This window comes from Petaurus breviceps, unplaced genomic scaffold (assembly GCF_028583685.1).
Source record: "Petaurus breviceps papuanus isolate PSGF00001 unplaced genomic scaffold, PetGlider_PUasm1.0 90925, whole genome shotgun sequence".
Taxonomy (NCBI): domain Eukaryota; kingdom Metazoa; phylum Chordata; class Mammalia; order Diprotodontia; family Petauridae; genus Petaurus; species Petaurus breviceps.
Window position 1 is genome coordinate 4,709,427 of NW_027187380.1, and position 18,893 is coordinate 4,728,319.

General features: G+C 40.0%; 1 protein-coding gene across 2 annotated transcripts in view; it reads right to left on the reverse strand.

Moving 5' to 3' along the window:
- EFTUD2 (elongation factor Tu GTP binding domain containing 2) overlaps nt 1-18,893 on the reverse strand; it is a 48,023-nt gene that overhangs the window by 26,653 nt on the left and 2,477 nt on the right. For both annotated transcript variants that reach the window (XM_069076148.1, XM_069076149.1), the window contains 5 exons: nt 11,617-11,782; nt 7,930-8,008; nt 4,596-4,671; nt 4,014-4,079; nt 3,139-3,174 (listed from right to left, as the gene is read on the reverse strand). In XM_069076148.1, the coding sequence (XP_068932249.1) occupies nt 3,139-3,174; nt 4,014-4,079; nt 4,596-4,671; nt 7,930-8,008; nt 11,617-11,782 (423 nt within the window). The remainder of the gene's footprint in view (nt 1-3,138; nt 3,175-4,013; nt 4,080-4,595; nt 4,672-7,929; nt 8,009-11,616; nt 11,783-18,893) is intronic.

Below are 18,893 nucleotides of genomic sequence, written 5' to 3' on the forward strand. Positions count from 1 at the left end.
AAGGAAGGAAGGAAGGAAGGAAGGAAGGAAGGAAGGAAGGAAGGAAGGAAGGAAGGAAGGAAGGAAGGAAGGAAGGAAGGAAGGAAGGAAGAAAAAGAAAGAAAGAAAAGGTGGGTTTGAGGGATAAGATGATGAGTTCCGTTTGCGGTTTAATGAGTATGAGATGTCAATGGGACATGAGGTGGAATGTTCACTAAGCAGCCAGAGAGGACAAAGTAGAGTTTATAAAGTCAGATATATAGATGTGGAAGTCATCGGCATAGAGAACTAAACCCTTGTCAGTTAAAGAGATCACTGAGAAGGTATAGGGAGGGAAGACGGCCTAAGTCAGGTATATTCAATTAGTGGGAGGACAAGGATAAGAGTGCAATAAAGGAGAATAAAAGCATCCAGAGAGCTAAGAGGATTGTCAGAGAAACCCAGAGAGGTAAGAGTATCCAGCTAGAAAGGTGGTCACTAGCATCTACAGAGATGAGAACTAAGAAAAAGTCAACTGCACCTGGCAATTAAGAGGTCACTGGTAACTCTGGAAAGAGTAGTTCTAGTTAAGTGATGAGGTCAAAGTCAGACTATAAGTGGTTGAGGAGTAAAAGGAGAGGAGGATTGAAGGCAGAAAGTGTAGACAGCCTTTTCTGGGAGTCTGTCTGTGAAAGGGAGGATAGTTTAGGCAGGAAAGGGGAGGGGAGAATGTTGCTAGAGTGAAGTGAAAATCTTCTAAAGATGAAGGAGACCTGGGCATATTTTGGGGCAGCAAGGAAGGAATTAGAAGTTAGAGAGAGACTGAAGATTAGAGAGAGATGTGATGATAATGACAGCGATCTTCTGGAGAGGACAGGAGAGAATGAGATCAGGGGCATAAGCAGGGAAGGCTGGCCTTGGGAGCAAGGCCATCTCGGATCATCAGAAACTGGATTAAAGTAGAGGAGAATGGGGAGCTCAAAGAAAAAGGTCTCTTTTTTTCAGTAAAGTATGAGGCAAGATCCTCTGAAAAGGGAAAAGAGTGTAAAAGGCTTGAGAAGAAAAGATTTTCAACAATTACAGTAAGGAAGGCAGTCTTATCAGTGAAGGAAGAGTAAAGGACTTTCCTTGAGGGTTCAGTTGAAACTGGATAACACACCTGTAGTAGACCCAGGGAGTATAGTTGTGTGACTTACTCCATCATTATTCAGGCTCATTGGTCTAGGAAGGAAGGAAGCAGATGGCATGTATAACCAAGGGATGGTTTTGGACAAGGAATGAGTAGTGAAAGGCCAAGGGTACATGGGACTTGAGAATAGTGAAAAGAGGAGTACAAAGAAAACAGTGCAAAGTTCAGCTGTTTGGGAAGGGAGGAAAAGGGAAATCAGAGCAGAGATTGCAGGTGCACAGTATATTGTTTATCTCTCTACAGAAACATGTACATACGTGTATTTGGGCACATGTATGACGAGACAGAAAAAAGAGACTGAGAAAGGGAGAGAGACATGGAGAAAAGACACTGTCAGAGAGATAGGGACAGAGGGACAAAGAGAGTTCGTGTACTTTAGAGGAGAGATCCCAGGTTTAAACCTTGCCTCTGACATTTACTGGTTCTGTGACCCTGGACAAATCACTTCTCCTTCACTGCTCTAGGCCTCAGTTTCCTCAACTACAAATGAGACTTGATGATCTCCAAGGTCCTTTTTAGCTATAAATCTATACTACATGTGGAACAACAGAAAGGGCTCTAAATTTGGAGCAAGAAGTTGATGAATATGACATCCAATTCTACTTCCTGTATGACTTCGATTAAGTCACATTAAGACAATAAAGCCCACACTTTCTACCTCAGAGACCATGGATTAAAGGTTTACATGGCTGGGAGAGGCCATTGAGTCCAATCTCCTCACTTTACAGATGAAAAAACTGAAGCCTAGAGAGTGGGCTTCAGCTGGAGAAGTGCCCTGGGTCACACAATGCTAGTAAGTACATGAGGCAGAATCTGAGACTTCTAGCCCATGACTCACTCCCCACCATGCTGCCTTGCAAATGCAAATAAAGCAAATACTTGTGATCAAAGTATCTTGCAAAGTGTAAGGCACCAGAAAAATGTGAGCTATTATTGTACATGTATGTGCATACAAACACATTAGCTCTATGAACTGTTCATTTATTAAGGAAGAAAGGAAAGAAGGAAGAGAAATGAAAACATGGATGACAGAGACAAATACATACCCCACTGACTCACAGCTCAAATAAGAGCTACACACAAGGCGAGGCAGCAGCACACTCATGTAAGGGAGAGGGGCTAGATATAGAGCTACAAAGCCTGGGCTCAAATCCTTGTGCTGAGACTCTGGGAAAAATCACTTAGACCTCTCTGAACCTGTCTCCTCATGTATAAAATGAGAATACCCCCACTTATGCTATTTACCTTACCACGGTATTAGTAGGAGCAAATTAAAAAATATAATATTATGTTATTATAATATCTTGCTACAAAAACATAAGCTATTATTATGAATGTATTTCTGTATGTTACATACATATGATTATATCCTCTCTGCAGAGCAACATCTTTATCTTATATACTTTTTTGTTCTGTTTTGGGGTTGTTTTTTGGGGGGAGGCAATTAGGGTTAAGTAACTTCCCCAAGTGACTTTTTTTTTTCATATGCTGATAATTTTAGATCTGTGCTGAATTTCAGCAACGACAGGCACAGATTAAGATATTGTCTCTTGGGGGGCGGCTAGGTGGCACAGTGAGTAGAGTGCCAGCCCTGGAGTCAGAAGGATCTGAGTTTGGATCCGGCCTCAAAACACACACTAAAAAAAACAACAAAAAGAAACCTAGCTGTGTGACCTTGGGCAAGTTACTTAACCCCAATTGCCCTCCAAAAAGCAAAAAAAAAAAAAAAAGATATTGTCTCTTGCTACTGGCTCTATAGGTCATATAGAATTCAAGCAGAGACTGTTTGCCTTAAAATTTGACTCTCCACCCCACCCTAAACTATGAATTATGGTGCCACAAGGAGTCTAAGATCTGTGGAGGAAATGAAGAGGTGTTTTAAGCCACTCTTGGATATCATCATTCATCCTCATACCTTACTGATCTGATAGTGGCTGGATCTGGCAAAGTGTTACAAGGCAATAGGAGCTGGTCTTCCTAGGCACACTTACCTCTTGCTCAGTGAATAGGATGTCTGTGTAGCAGAGCTGAAAAAAAAAATAAAAGGCTCTAATTGTTATCATTATCCAGAGTCAGATTCCTTGTCCCAGACAAACAACATCCTAACCTTTATAGTACTATTAAGCAAGAAAAGAAACTGAAACTGCAGGAGTCTCCACAGTTAAAACCAGGCATTTAGGATAGTGTGTGTCCAATCTGTGACAGTCACTAGATGTATGAATAAAGTATGTGCAACCGAGAGGAGTACACTAGAGAATAAGGGGTAAAACCTGGTGCAGCCAGATGGATAAAATCACTCAAACCCATGAAGGGCCCTTAGAGGGGTGAAGGGAGCAGAACAGCCTTCTCAGAAACCCTGCATGTCAGAACAGTCAACTGGTATTTCTTGCATTTAATTGCCAATAGGTTCCTTGTCACTCACTTTCCCTTCTTCCCCACTACCCGATACCTCCCCTGGAACTTAAGGATTCCTGATATTAAATACTTTAAAAATACTTTCCTGCCACCATTGTCTGCAATGAGACTTCTAGTTACCCTGCCCTCATTCAAGGGTATTTAGATTTATAGTGAAAACAAGCCCCAACTGTGTATTTGTGGACTGGTTACTAATAAGAAGGGATAAAGTGCAGAACTCTAATACATTAGGGCAGAGGATATACCCCAGAGGAGAACAGACTGCCAAGACTTAGCAGGTAAAGATTCTCTATACTCAAATTAGAGTTCACACTCTCAGAGACCATCAGCAGAACCAACAACTACAAGGCAGCCTCTGGTAATCTCCATCTATTTATAAAGTAAAAGGAGACGATGGAGAGAACACCAGGATTCAACCTGAGTCACCTACAGAGGTAGTAACTCTACTTACATCTTGATCATAGCGCTTTCTGATTTCCGGGTGAGTCTGCTCTATTAAACAATCTACAAAACAAGTCTGCAAGGGAAGAGAAAATGGAATCTGTCAGCTACATTGGGAAAGGTTTAACATTAAATTACTTTTTTTTTAAACCCCAACATAATTAGTGAAAGGGGAGAAGTGGTAGGAGGAGAAAAGGCAGGGCCAAGGGAGAGAACAGTATTAATACTGAGGCCAGAGGTTAATTTCCAAATGAAATAAAGATGAATTGTCTCTCAGAAAGGTATTCCCTAGGAAATGAAAACTCATAAAAATCAGAGTAAGGCAGCAAGTCAGCGAAAAGCTCAATCTCTCCTCTTCTCTCAAGTTGTAGACACAAGGCTCAGGAAGGCAAGTGACTTATAAACAGGTCCTGCTGTGAGGCAAGAAAGCCAGCCACTCACAGTGTGATTGTGCAGCAAGGACAGACCCTCTGGAATCAGGAGACTTGTTTACCCACTCCCTCTACCCTCAAGGCTTTCAAGTTTCAGGGATGAACAATAAATGAAAAATTTTTAAAAATCCAGTTCCATAGCTGTTACAGGCTTTCCTTACTTTGCCATGGTGAAGATGTCCACAGAGGGTCACATTTCTGATCAGCTCTGAGTTGTCCATCAAGTCTGCCAAGAAACTGGAAAGAAAGAAAGGCTGGTTCCAAATGGCCTCAAGTAGGAAAAACATGCTATATGGATCATTTGAGAAGCCCCACACATCCAACATTATACACATTTCAGTTTTATAACAGTTGGAAAAGAGTCCTAAAGCAAAACAATATTTTCTACTCGTGACTTTAACAATCTGAAAGCCTGTGAAAATGAAAATGCAAGCATTATCTTTATATCTATACAGATACTATGGAGCCCAGAACAGAATGGCTCACTAGTAAAGTCATTTGAACAGCAGGACTGCACGAGGGAATGCATGCCTTGGAAAATTACTATAGATAGATCCATATCCATATATATATATGGATATCTATAGTTCTCTCTCTACATAATACACACACACTATATATTACAACTATAAAGTAACTATATTTGTTTTCTTGTTTTTCTTTTTTGAAACACACTAGCACTAATACATCCAAATGAGTGTTGTCAACTTCAAAGCAGTCATCTTAGGAAGCTATAGAGTTATTCCAATTGAAATCTTCTTTGGAACTTATCATCTGGAATTACCATTGGACCTAAGTCACAAGCTGCATAAGAAAATAGTATCTTTACTTCATAATTATAACTCATTCATGACCCAGAATGGTGTGAAGCAGTCTGATCACCAGTCTAGGTTCCAGATGTTTGAATCCTGGATTTGGTCAGTGGAGAGAATGTCTAGTCATTAAACTCATTTGACCAGTATGGAAAGGCAACAGAGCAACTTATGGTCTTACAGAGCAGCCTGGAAGCCTTGGGAGGTAAAGTAACTTATCCAGAGCCACAAAATCAGTATGGGTCAGAGGAAGGATCTGAACTTGCATCCTGTAGATCCTGAGGCTGACTCTTGTGATAGTAATGGCAATTAAAGATTCCCCTGTATTGGCTTGGTTTTCAAATTGATTGTGTTAAAACCCAGAGTTTGTTAATCCCACCTGTGGGATGGACTTGTTGATGTGAAAAGAAAGTCCTGAACTGGGAGGAGCTGGTGACGTAGATTTGGAGAGACACAAGAAAGAGGCAGAGGAACCTTTTTTGGAAGCAGCACCTCGTGGAGGCAGAGAGAGAGACTGAGAATTGCTGGGGCCACTTTGAATTGCCCTGGACTTTTGAGACCTGCCCCCTGAGCTGCCAAGGACTGAGGAGACATGGCTGTTTTGCTGGTACTTTGTCTGTCTGTTTTGATGTTGTTTTGCCAGATTTGTCCACTGGTGAAAGACAGTCCTGTTGTTGAAGAAGTCCTGGAACCTGGCTTTTGGCTAAGAAGCCCTGAGACTGTCCTGCAGACAGAGAGTGAATACTGTCCACTGGTGAAGGACAGTGCTGTTGTTGCAGGGGTCTGGAGACTGTTCTGCAGACAGAATGAATACTGTCCACTGGTGAAGGACAGTGCTGTTGTTGCAGGGGTCTGGGAACCTTTTTGTTGGTTCAGAAGCCCTGAAGAAGGATTTTCTGGTTGTATGTTTACAGAAATCCTGGGAGAGGGTTTTGCTAATGTTTTCAGGGGTTCTAGGACTGTTCTACAGACAGAGGATGAATTGATGAAGGGACTGGCAATGTATCTTGTGGCCTTGCTGAGCCTTGTCTCCCCAGGAACTAAGATTGCTGAGAACTTGCCTCGTGTCAAGATGAAGAAAAGACCTCCATTTGGGTATTAAGTGCTGTGTTTAAACTTTGAAGTAACTCTGGGGTAGATTCAATTGAGATCCAGGGATGGGGAACTTTTGACCTTTTTGTGTTCTATGGTTGAGCAAATGAATGTATTTTACTTATGTTTGGAAACTAATCTCCATTTGAGAAGAGGGACTTTGTGGTGGACTAAATGAAGGTATAGCCTAGGGGTGGAGAAGTATTTAGACCAGGAACTTTGTAATTGATTGAATGATTGGAAGGTCCTGGGGTGGGGTAGTCCTTGGAGATTATTTAATCACATTTAGTAAATGCTGTATTGGAATGATGTCATGTTTTGATCTTCTCTGTTCTTGGTTGGTCACTGAATAAAATGGAGAGCACCTATGCTGGTATTTTGAACCTGGGAAGTTGCCTTTCCTTGGCATTACATTACAACTCTCTATCCACTGTATCACACTATAGCCACAGGTGCCTTTTGACTACTTTCAAAAGTTAAATTCACCCTTCAAGAATGAAGATTTGCCATCACTGAAGATACTGAAGGATTGTGATGCAGAAAAACCACAAAACAATCCAAGGTGAATGCTGTAAAATCTCTAAGAACAAGAATGGCTCCAAAGAAGGGATAGAAGGAGGCACCTCCCCCACTCCTTTACAGAGTTTGTAAAAGGCCTATGGGGCCTTTTATTTTTGAAATTTTATATAATTATAATAATTATATAATATAAATAATGCCATAGCATTTATTTTTGAAATTTTTTTGATGGTTTAATCAGTTTCGATGATTGTTTTTTCTTTAAAAATATCCTTTGTAATATGGGATGCTTCTCTGGGAAGGAGAATACAAGGAGAAATTTAGGGTACACAAAAAAAATCAATAGACATTTGTTAAAAAAATAAAAAAGTGAAATGATTTCTGAAGGCAACTCTAAAGGAGAAGTTCTAAAAATATTTGAGCAATGAGAATATCAGTGCAATATATAGCCTCAAGTACATTTCATAGACAAAGCATATTCAAAAGCAGCAGGCATTCTATGGTCAGCTCCACTGTTTCTGAGCTATTTCCATCAGCTGGTGCTCTCTCCATTCCAAGTAAAGGGTAAATGTGTTTAAAAAATGTTTATCTGCCTTATTAATAAAAAACAAGGTTGTGGGGCAGCTAAGTGGCGCAGTGAGTAAAGCGGCTGGTCCCCGAGTCAGGAGCACCCGAGTTCGGTTCCAGCCTCAGACACTTAACACCCACACAAAAAACTAGCCATGTAACCTTGGGCAAGTTACTTAACCGCAATTGCCCTTCAAAAGGCAAAAAAAAAAAAAAACCCAACAAGGTTGCTGCTGGGATCATTATTAAACACATCAAAATTAATAACATTTCATTCTGCTCCAAAGGGTCACTTACACTAATACCAAGGAAGAGGCTAAAGACAGAAATTGCAGATCAACCAGTACACACATAGCCAGAGTTAGATTTCCTAGCTGACAAGCCCAAAGTGACCTTTGGTTAGGAGAAATTCTACTTCCACACCCCCCCTACACACCATGCTTCCACCTTAACAAGAGACTATTTCCGAGCTGTTTCAGTAGGAGGCGAAAACTTTGCTACTTACTCCATCTCATACACAGTGACAGGTAACGTCTGCTCCATCAGAGAGAATTTCTTGGTTTTTACTGGTTTAATAATTGGCTCTGAGGAAGAAATATAACAAACGTAATTTATGTTCAGGCACAAATAAATGTACACATGTCTGTTCTTATATGTGAATTAATAATAACAGCTAACATTTTTTAGTGTTTACTATGTGCCAGGTGCTCACAATAGCCCTGGGAGCAAGGTGCTATTATTATCCCCATTTTAAAACTGAGGCAAATGGAATTAAGTGACTTGCCCAAGGTCACACGGCTAGTTTTATTGTGTGTGTTGACTGTCTGAGTCCGGATTTGAACTCAGGTCCTCCTGACTCCAGGGCTGGTGCTCTATTTGCTGTGCCACCTAGCCACCCCCGGGACCTATGATTTCATAAGGGCAGGAGCCTCTGGATGAGGAACTCGCCCCACCAGCAGAGGCAGATCCACACCTGCTCTGTAATTTCTCAGCTGAGAGGTGAAGAAAGGACTTGCCCAGGGTCACACAACCAATCAGTGTCTGACATAAGGCTTGAACCCAGATCATCCCCCTGGCTCTGAGACCAGCTCCCTAAGCACAACTTTACCCTGCTCTACTAGGGAGCACGTGTCAGGCACCACACAAAGTAAATAAAATAAGAGCTACTGAACTCAGAGAGCACACAATGGTGTAGGAGAGATAAGATAAATATACAAAGGGTTCTGATCTAAATCATGATGTTCTTTAGAATGGGATACATGAAGAGGATTGTACAAACAATAAACTAGGGATGGAGAGACCACAGTAATGGTCTTTATATCGTTTTTAGAAAAAGAGAAAGAGGATACAGGAGCTGAGTCTTGATTTCAGTCAACTGATGAGGAGAGATGGGATGGAAGAGAAAAGAAAAGCCCACTCCTGGAGAGGGGCAGATGAAGGTGGGGCAGGACAGGAAATTCTGGCCAGAGAGGGAATTTCAGAATTCACGATCGTGGGACTTTTCTAAACAATATGAAGTCAAAGATGTGGCCATCCTGCGAGATGACTGGAATAGAATATAATTAGAGTTTGTAGCAGCTGAGGACAAAGAATCATGACCACAAAATGTTAAAAGGGCATCATGTGGATTGTGAGATTGTCATTACTTCAAGTGCTTTCCTGCTCAGAGGAGAGTAACAAAAGAGATTAACGTCACAGAACATAAAGTTAAAGGATTTAAAATTTAAAACCTAATTTAAAAATTAGGTTTGTTTGAGTAGTAGAAGGGATAGAGCCAGCTTCAGAGCTTGCCTCAAAAACAGAGTATTCATGGGGGCCTAGGTGGCACAGTGAATAGAGCACTGGCCTTCAAGTCAGGAGGACCTGAGTTCAAATCCAGTCTCAGACACTTAACACAAAAAACTAGCCATGTGACCCTGGGCAAGTCACTTAACCCCAATTGCCCTACCCTTCCCCCTCCAAAAAGCAAAAAACAAAAAAAACCCAAAACCACAAACAAACCCCAAAACAAAGAAAAACAAATAAAGTATTTTACATTTGATCCTGGAGGTGATAGGGAGCCACTGGAGTGTACTGAGTAAGAAGGTAATATGGTGAGATCTGAGCTTTAGGAAAATCAGTTTGACCAGTGGAGGATGGATTTGAATGGGAAGAGGCTTATGGCAGAGATGCAACCAGGAGGCTATTGCAATAGTCCAACACAAAGTAACGAAGGCTTCCACCAGGGTACCAGCAATGTCAGGAGAGAAGGGGGTCTTTTTTTTTTTTTTGAGGGGGGGAAGGCAAGGCAACTGGGGCTAAGTGACTTGCCCAAGGTCACACAGCTAGTAAGAGAAAGGGGTCTTATATGAGATATTACAACAGATCTTGGCAATACTAGATATAGGAGGTGAGAGAGGAGTTGAGAATGACCTCTAGGTTATAAGCCTGAGTGACTAGGAGAATGGTGGTACCCTCAATAATAAATAGAGAAGTTCAGAAGAAGGGAAGGTTTTGGGGGAAAGATAATGAGTTCAGCTTTGGCACTGCTGAATGTAATATGTCTATGAGATATAGTATTCAAGAAGTCCAAAAGGCAAGTGGAGGTGCAAGGCTGGAGGTACAAGGTCAGCAGAGATCAGGGATAGACAAGTATATCAGAAAATCAGCAATATAGAGACGATAATTGAATCCACAGGAGTAAGTGAAAAATAGTATAAAGGGAAAAGAAAAGGGGGCCCAGGACAGGGCACCCACAGCTAGCAAGTATGATGTGAATGAAGATATAATAGAAGAAAACGAGAAGGAGCAGTCAGATAGGTTAGGAGGAAAACTAAAAGAGACATGTATCCCAAAAAGTTAGTGAGAAGAGAGTATCAAGGAGAAGACACGACAGATAATATCAAAGGCTGCAGAGAGGTCAAGAAGGATGATGATTAAGAAAAGGCCATTGGAGGGGCGGCCAGGTGGCGCAGTAAGAGCGTTGGCCCCAGCGTCGGGACACCTGGGATCAGTTCTGGCCTCAGATACTCAGCACCCACACAAAAATAACTGGCCGTGTAACCTTAAGCAAGTTACTTAACCCAGATTGCTTAAAAAAAAAAAAAGGCCATTGGAGAGGAGTTGGAGACAAGATAATAAAGTAGAAGAAGCATTCCAACAGAATTCTTCCAACATTCCCCTCCAAACAACTTTAAACTAATGGGTAAAATTGAATTCTGGAGCAACACTTCCAAGAAAAGTTCAGGGTGAGACATTTTTCCAGGCCAAGACAACTTAGAAGGTCAGAAAGAAACATCTGTGACACTGGGGAGAGGGCTAGTCCTCAGTAAAGGCAGCAGCAACAACAGTGTGGGCCTTGGAGGTAGTTGCAAAAGCAGCAGCAGCAGCTTTAAGAGTTCTCAGACTAGTTAAGGGGACTGAACAACTGGTCAGAAAGAGATTATAGGGGACCCCTGTGCTAGCACTGGGTGCAGGATCAGGCACTGTTTGTTTGGCAACTCCACTGTCTATTACTCAGTTCTGGGTAGCAGTTCCAAGGCCAGGCTGTGAAAAGCACTTGCAGCTGCAAAGGAACAGAGACTCTAGTCCTAGTTCCCTAGCACGGGAACAGGAGCCCTCCTAGGTAAGGACTAGAATGTAGAACAGGAAAGCAGTGACTACACCTCTTCTCAGATTATACCATCTTGGAAGCACCAAAATCTAGCTGTGAAAGCCCCCTAGGACTATCTGTGAAAATAGCAGGGCAAAAAAGCCTGATGCTTGGGACAGCAACCACACTCCTTTCCCCATTAGGTGAGCAGAATCCAACTTTAACATAAAGTTCAAAGTCAAGTAATAGGATGGAAAAATGAGCAACCAACCAAAAGAACTTGAACATAAAAAGAGAAAAGGTCAGTGGATTTGGATATTAGTAACTGGAGAATGGCTTTGGTTGAATCATGAGGTTGCAAGCCAAACTACAGAGAGATAAGAAGTAAGAGGAAAGGAAGTGGAAGTATTTGATTCTAACAAAACCCCTTTGAGACAGGTACAGCTGGTATTATTAGCCTCATTTTATAAATAAGAAAGGCAAAATTCAGAGAGGTTAAGTGAGTAAGTTACCAAGTGTCAGGGGGGTTTTGAGCCCCAGGTCCCTCTGATGCCCAGTCCAGGGCTCTTTCCACTAAACCAGACTGCCTCAGTAACTTAGTCCAGCAGCACAGTGACTTACCCGTGAGAGGCTGAGTGTCCTCCTCCTGAACAATTGTCTCCACCTCAGGCCCATAGACCTCCTCTGCTGTTGGGTAGTATTTTTTGTCCTCATGCAAGACCACCTCCATCCCAGGGTGATCATCATCATGGTCTCCCATGTCATCATCATCGTCATCATCGTCCATCTGAAAACAAAGGAGGGAAGGAGACTACACATGGCCAGCACTTTTTTATTCAATAAGGATGAGTAATAAATGAGGGAAGATAAGTTTTTCACTTAAAAAAGCACTGATCTCATTCACCTTATGATTTGTGGTGAGAGTCTGGGCTGGTTAGAGAAGGGCCCAAATGAAGCCAGTGTGGAAGTTTCACATCCTATGTGAGCCAATTAACTACACACAGAGAAAAGAGATTCCATAGCAAGAGCGCCTACTTCATCTTAACCAGACAGATAACAACAATGTTTATTACTGGTCACAAGAGGGAATGATCAGATGAGAGAGAAAGGAATAGAAAATACTCATGGAAAAACAACCCACGGTACATGTCCTATTGACAATAAGGAGCATTATGTGGATCTCACAAGACATTATTTACTACTTGTAAATTTCTGGGCCTGTGAACGAATTGTTGAATTCTTTGTATCTACTGGTAAGAATATCTGCCCTAAATTCCTGCCTGAGATCCACAAGACAGGAAACAAAAGTACAGGTTTGGGAGAATTCTACAGTTTCCCTCCAAACTCTCCCCTCCTCTAAACTATTACTGTCGAAGGCACCACCAACCTCCCAGTCATCCAAAGGTTCACAGCCTTGACATCAACCTCAACTCACTCTCATTCACCCCACATAGCCAATCCATTACCAAATCTTGTCTTGTCTGTCTACACAAAATCTCACATACATATCCTTCTCTCTGCTCACAAGAGCCTTCTGGCTCAGACCTTCGGCACTTCTTGCCTGGACTATGGCAACAGCCTTCTAACTGGTCTCCCAGCCTCGAGTCTCTATCCACTCCAATTCATCCTCCCTTCAGCAACTGGGGAATGGCTGGATTACAGTATATGAATATAATACTCTATAAGGAATGTTTTGGAGATCAGAAGACTTGTATGAACTGATACAAAGTGAGAACAATCTATGTGATGATTAAAATAAAGTAGAGGCAAACAACTATAATCAAGGCAATGACCAATCAGGACTTTAGAAGACAGATGATGAAACTTGCTTCCTACCTCCTGAAAAATAGGAGATGGATTGGAGCTCAAAATAAAACAGAGCTTTTCAGAAACAACCTATATGTGAATTTCTTTTATTTCACTGTACTTACACATTACAAGGGAGCACTTCTATATGGGAGTGTTGTAGGGTGAGAATTGATGATAGTGATAATGATGCAAAAAGAAAAGAAGGAAATGAATGTCAACAAAACCTTAAAAACACATAGATTAGAGCAGAAAGACAAAGAGTGAAGTTCTGTTATAATTGTGTTAAATTTAATAGATACTTTTATAGAACCCAAACTATATGTAATATAAGTTCACAGTTTTATATACTATATTCATTTCGTTTTTCTTTGTATATTGAAATATTCGTGTTTATTGAAATTGTCAAGTTCATAATAAAAATTAAAATTCAATTGAAATACAGTAACAACAGAGAATCTGTCTGGGTCTAGAAGGTAAACTGGGGTGAAGAAAAATTATTTAGGTTTGATGTCAGGAAAAACTTTCTAATGATGAGAACCATTCAAAAATAGGATGGGCTACCTTCAGAGTTGGTAAGTTCCCCTTTACTGGAGGGTCTCTGAGTAGATGTATGGTCATTTGTGTGTATGTAATAGTAGAGATTTCTTTCAGGTATGAGTTGGACTATATGGTTACTGAGTTCTCTTCAATCTTTAAAAATTCTATGATTCTATGGAATTATCCAAGATAGACTAAAAACCAACTAATAGGCAGGTTTTAAAATTCCAAAATAGGAAGCCAAGATGGCAGATTAGGGGCAGTCACCAGACGAACTATTCCAACATTCCTCTCCTAACAATTTTAAAATAATACCTCAAATCAAATTTTGGAGCATCAGAGCCAACAAGAAATTGGGGTGAAAGATTTTTTTGGCCAAAGAAAACTTAAAAGGGTATGGAGGAGGAGTCTGTAACACTGGGGTGAAGGTCGGATGAAGGTCTGTCCAGAGTCTACACACACACACACACAACTGCAATGACTGAAGCAGCAGCAGCAGCAACAGAAGCAGTGGTAGCAGTTTCAGGAGCTCTCAGCCTAGAGACAGAGAGGAGGCTGGACAGCTGCTCAGAAAGAGATAGCCAGGGACCCTTTGCTGACACTGAGTACAGTTGGTGTTTATTTGCAACTTTTATTGACCATCCGCAGTGGGAGAGGACTGCTGGTGGTCTGTCACAAGATCAGAGGAGCCTTGGTCACAGTTCCAAAGCAAAGAGGAGTTGTTAGCACTTGCAGCTGTAGGGGACCAAGGACCCTTCTTGGGTAAGGACCAGAGAACAGAGCAGAACAGTGACCCTACCTCTCTTAGGATCACACCACCTTGGAGGCATCAAAGAGAGAGACCCCCCCCCAGAACTAGTAGGTCTGAAAGAAGCAGCAAGAAAAACCCTGAAGCTTGGTACCTTGAGGTGAGCAGAGTCCAACTTTTAGATAAAATTCAAAGTCAAGAAATAGACTGGAAAAATAGCAAACAAATAAAAAAAGAATTTATCCTTAAAAGGTTTTTATGGTGTCAGGTCAGACCAATACAAAAACTCAGAAGAAGACAACAATGTGAAAACAGTTATCAAAAATGCTCAAAGAAAAATGCTGATTAGACCCAAACTCAACAAAATTTCTTTAAGAGTTAAAGAAATGAATGGTAGAGAAAAATTGGGAAAAAGAAATGAGAGTAATACAATGAAATTATACAAAGAGAATTAACAGCTTGGTAAAAGAGGCACAAAAAAATACTTAAGAAAATAACTCCTGGGGGCGGCTAGTAGGCACAGTGAGTAAAGCGAGTAAAGCGCCTCCCGGGAGGAACTGAGTTCAGTGCCGGCCTCAGACACTTAACACCCACACAAAAAAAACTAGCCGTGTAACCTTAGGCAAGTTACTTAACCCCAGTAGCCCTCCAAAAGGCAAAAAAACAAACAAACAAAAAAACTCCTAAAAAAGCAGAATTGACCAAATAAAAAAGCAAATACAAAAATTCACTGCAGAAAAGAACTCCTTAAAAAGAAGAACCAGCCACCAGTGCAACCAAGATTAGAAGGAAAGCAGAAAACTGGGAAACAATCTTTACAGCAAGTACCTTTGATAAAGGTCTCATTTTTCAACTCTATGGAGAACTGAGTCAAATTTACAAGAAGGCAAGCCGTTCGTTCCCCAACTGATAAATTGTCAAAGGATATAAACAGGCAGTTTTCAGATAAAGAAATCAAAGCTATCTGTAGGCATATGAAGAAGCACTGAAGGGGTCTTGAGTGGAAAAAGTTTAAGAAGGCCTGTTCTAAATCACTTTTGAGTAGAGAAATGCAAATTAAAACAACTTTGAGGTACCATCTCACATCTAATCAGATTGGCTAATATGATAAAAAAAGATTAAGATAAATGTTGGAGAGGATGTGGGAAAACTGGGACACTAATACCCTGTTGATAGAGTTATGAACTGATTCAACCATTCTGAAGAGCTATCTGTAATTAGGCCCAAAGGACACCAAAATGTACATACCCTTTGATCCAGTAATACCACTACTAGGTCTGTATCCCAAAGAGATCATAAAAAAGGGAAATGTGCAAAAATATTTATAGCAGCCCTTTTCATGGTGGCAAAATACTGGAAATTGAGGGGATATTCATCAATTGGGGAATGACTAAACAAGCTGTAGTATATGAAAGTAAAAGAATATTACTGTGCAATAAAAAATGATGAATAGGCAGATTTCAAAAAAAAACAGGAAAGACTTACATGAACTGATACAAAGTAAAATGAGCAGAACCAGGAAAACATTGTACACAGTATAAGCGACACTGTGTGATCAAGTATAAATGACTGTTCTTTTACACAACACAATGATCTAAGACAAGTACAAAAGACTCAGAAAGGAAAATGCTATCTACATCCAGATAAAGAACTGATAGACTCTGAATGTAGATCAAAGCATACATACTTTTTGTTTTCACTTACTTTATTCTTTTTCATAGTTTTTTCCTTTTGATCTATTTCCTCTTTCACAACTGTGACTAAAATGGAAATACAACTGACATAATAGCACATGTATTTGATTAACTACTGTTTTAGGAAGTGGGAAGGGGAGGGATGGAAGGAGAAAATTTGGAACCCAAAATCTTGTAAGAATGAATGCTAAAAACTGTTCTGACATGTAACTGGGGAAAAAAAAATACTATTAAAAAAAAGAACTGGCCAAATGAAAAAAAAGCCCAAAACCTCACTGAAAAAAAATTCCTTAAAAATTAGAACTGAGCAAATGGAAGCTAATGACTTCACAAGAAATCAAGAAAAAAAAATAAACCAAAGTCAAAAGAAAGAAAAAATAGAAATATATGTGAACTATCTCACTGGAAAAACAACTGACCTGGAAAATAGATCCAGCAGGGATCATTTAAGAATTACTGAGCTACCTAAAAGCCATGATCAAAGAAAGAACCTAGACATCATACTTCAAAAAATTATCAAGGAAAACTGCCCCAACATCTTAGAACTAGAGAGTAAAAGAGAAATTGAAAGAATTCACCAATCACCTTCCTGGAAGAGATCCCCAAATGAAAACACTCAAGAATATTATAAACAAATTCCAGCGCTCCCAGGTCAAAGAGAAAATACTTCAAGCAGTCACAAAGAAACAATTCAAATATTGTGGAGCCACAGTCAGGATCACACAAGATTTAGCAACTTCCACATTAAAGGCGTGGAGGGCTTGAAATAGACATTCCAGAAGACAAATGAACTAGGATTACAACCAAGAATAATCTATCCAGAAAAATTGAGTGTAATCCTTCGGGGGGGAAACAAATGGATATTTAATGAAATAGAAGAACAGAGGACTTCCCAGCATTCCCAATGAAAAGACCAGAGCTGAACAGAAAATCTGACATTCAAACACAGGACTCAAGAGAAACATAAAAAGGTAACATGAAAGAATAATCAAAAGGAACTCAGTAAAGTTAAAACTGTTTACATTCCTGTATAGGAAGATGATACATGTAACTCCTAAGAACTTTATCATTATTTAGGGCAGTTAGGAGTCTACACAGACAGAGAGCAATGAGTGTGTATTAATTATCTTTCAATGAGATGAAGGAAGGAAGGAAGGGAAGGAGGAAGGAAGAAAGAAAAAGGTAGTCTGAGAAAGAGGGATGCACTGGGAGAAGGGAAAAATAGAATGGGAGAAATTTTCTCAAATAAAGGCTCACAAGAAGGAACTTTTACAATGGAAGGGAAAATGGGGGGGTAGGGGTGGGAGTGGAAGGCAATGCTTGAACCTTACTCTTGTCTGAATTGTTTCAAAGAAGGAAGAATATTTATGTACACATTTAGTTGCATATAGAAATGTAACTTACCCAATAGGGAAATAGGAGGAGCCAGGGATAAGAGAAAGGAGAGAGAATTATGAAGGGAAGATTAAGGGAGGCAATAGTCAGAAGCAAAACAGACTTTTGAGAAGGGACAGGATAAAGAGAGAACAGAAGAAAATGGAATGGAGGGAAATAAGATAACTATGAATGTGAACCAGATGAGCTCACCCATAAAACAAAAGCAAATAACAAATGGATTAGGAACCAAAATTTAACAATATGCTGTTCACAAAAGACACACTGGAAACAAAAAGACACACAAAGAGTTAAAATAAAGGGCTGGACCAGAATCTAATATGCCTCAGTCAAAGGGAAAAAAAAACCACAGGGATAGCAATCATGATCTCAGACAAAGTAAAATCGAAAATAGACCTAATTAAGAGATAAACAGGAAAACTACATTTTGCTAAAAGGTACCACAGACAATGAAATAATATCAAAAAATTTTACAGCAAATTTCTCTAATAAAGGTCTCATTTCTCAAATATATAGAGAACTGAGTCAAAGTTATAAAAACAAAATGCCTTCCCAAATTGACAAATGGTCAAAGGATATGAACAGGCAATGCTCTAAATCACTATTGATTAGACAAATGAAAATGAAAACAACTTTGAGGTCCCACCTCACTCCTATCAGAAATGATAAATTCTGGAGGGGATAGAGAAAAATAGGTTCACTAATGTACTATTGTTACAGTTCTAACCATTCTGGAAAACAACTTGGAACTATGCCCAAAGGGTGATAAAATTGTCCATATATTTTAACTGAGCAATGGCACTACTAGATCTGCACCCCAAAGAGGTCAAAGGAAAAAGAAAAGGATGTATATGCACAAATATTTATATGTATATGTATATGCACATATTTAAAGCAGCTCTTTATGTAGTGGCAAAAAATTGAAAAACTGAGGGGATGCTCATCAATTGGGGAATGGCTGAACAAGGTGTGGCATATGAATGTAATAAAGTCCTCTCTGCTATAAGAAATGATGAAGGGGCGGCTAGGTGGCACAGTGAATAGAGTCCTGGCCCTGGAGTCAGGAGGACCTGGGTTCAAGTCTGACCTCAGACACCTAACACAGAAACTAGCCATGTGACCTTGGGCAAGTTACTTATCCCCAACTGCCCTCCAAAATAAAAAAAGAAAAGATGAAGGGGTGGTTTCAGAAAAACATGGCAAGACCTATATGAACCGATGCAAACTGAAGTTTGAAGACTGGGAGATTACTGTGCACAGCAACAGCAATGTTGTAATGATGATCAACTGTGAAAGACTTGGCTGTTCTGATCAATACAATGATCTAGGACAATTCCAAAGGAGAACTGATCGATTCTGGGTATGAGCTGCAGTATAATTTTCTCACTTTAAAATTTTTTGTTTTTTTGTTTAATATGGCTAGTATGGAAATATATTTTTTACATGATTTCATACGTATAAGTGATATATTACTTGCCTTCAGGAAAGAATTTGGAACTGAAAATTCAGAAAGGAAAGAACATTAAAAATAAATAATACGTTTGAAAAACATAATTAAAATTCCAAAATATCATACCTCCTGAAATATTTCCATTAAAAATCACTGAAAAGGTTAGAGGAAAGGATAAAATAAAATAAACTACTTCACACTCTCTATTCTGGCAGCTAAATGGCACAGTAAATAAAGCACTAAGCCTGGAGTTAGGAAGACCTGA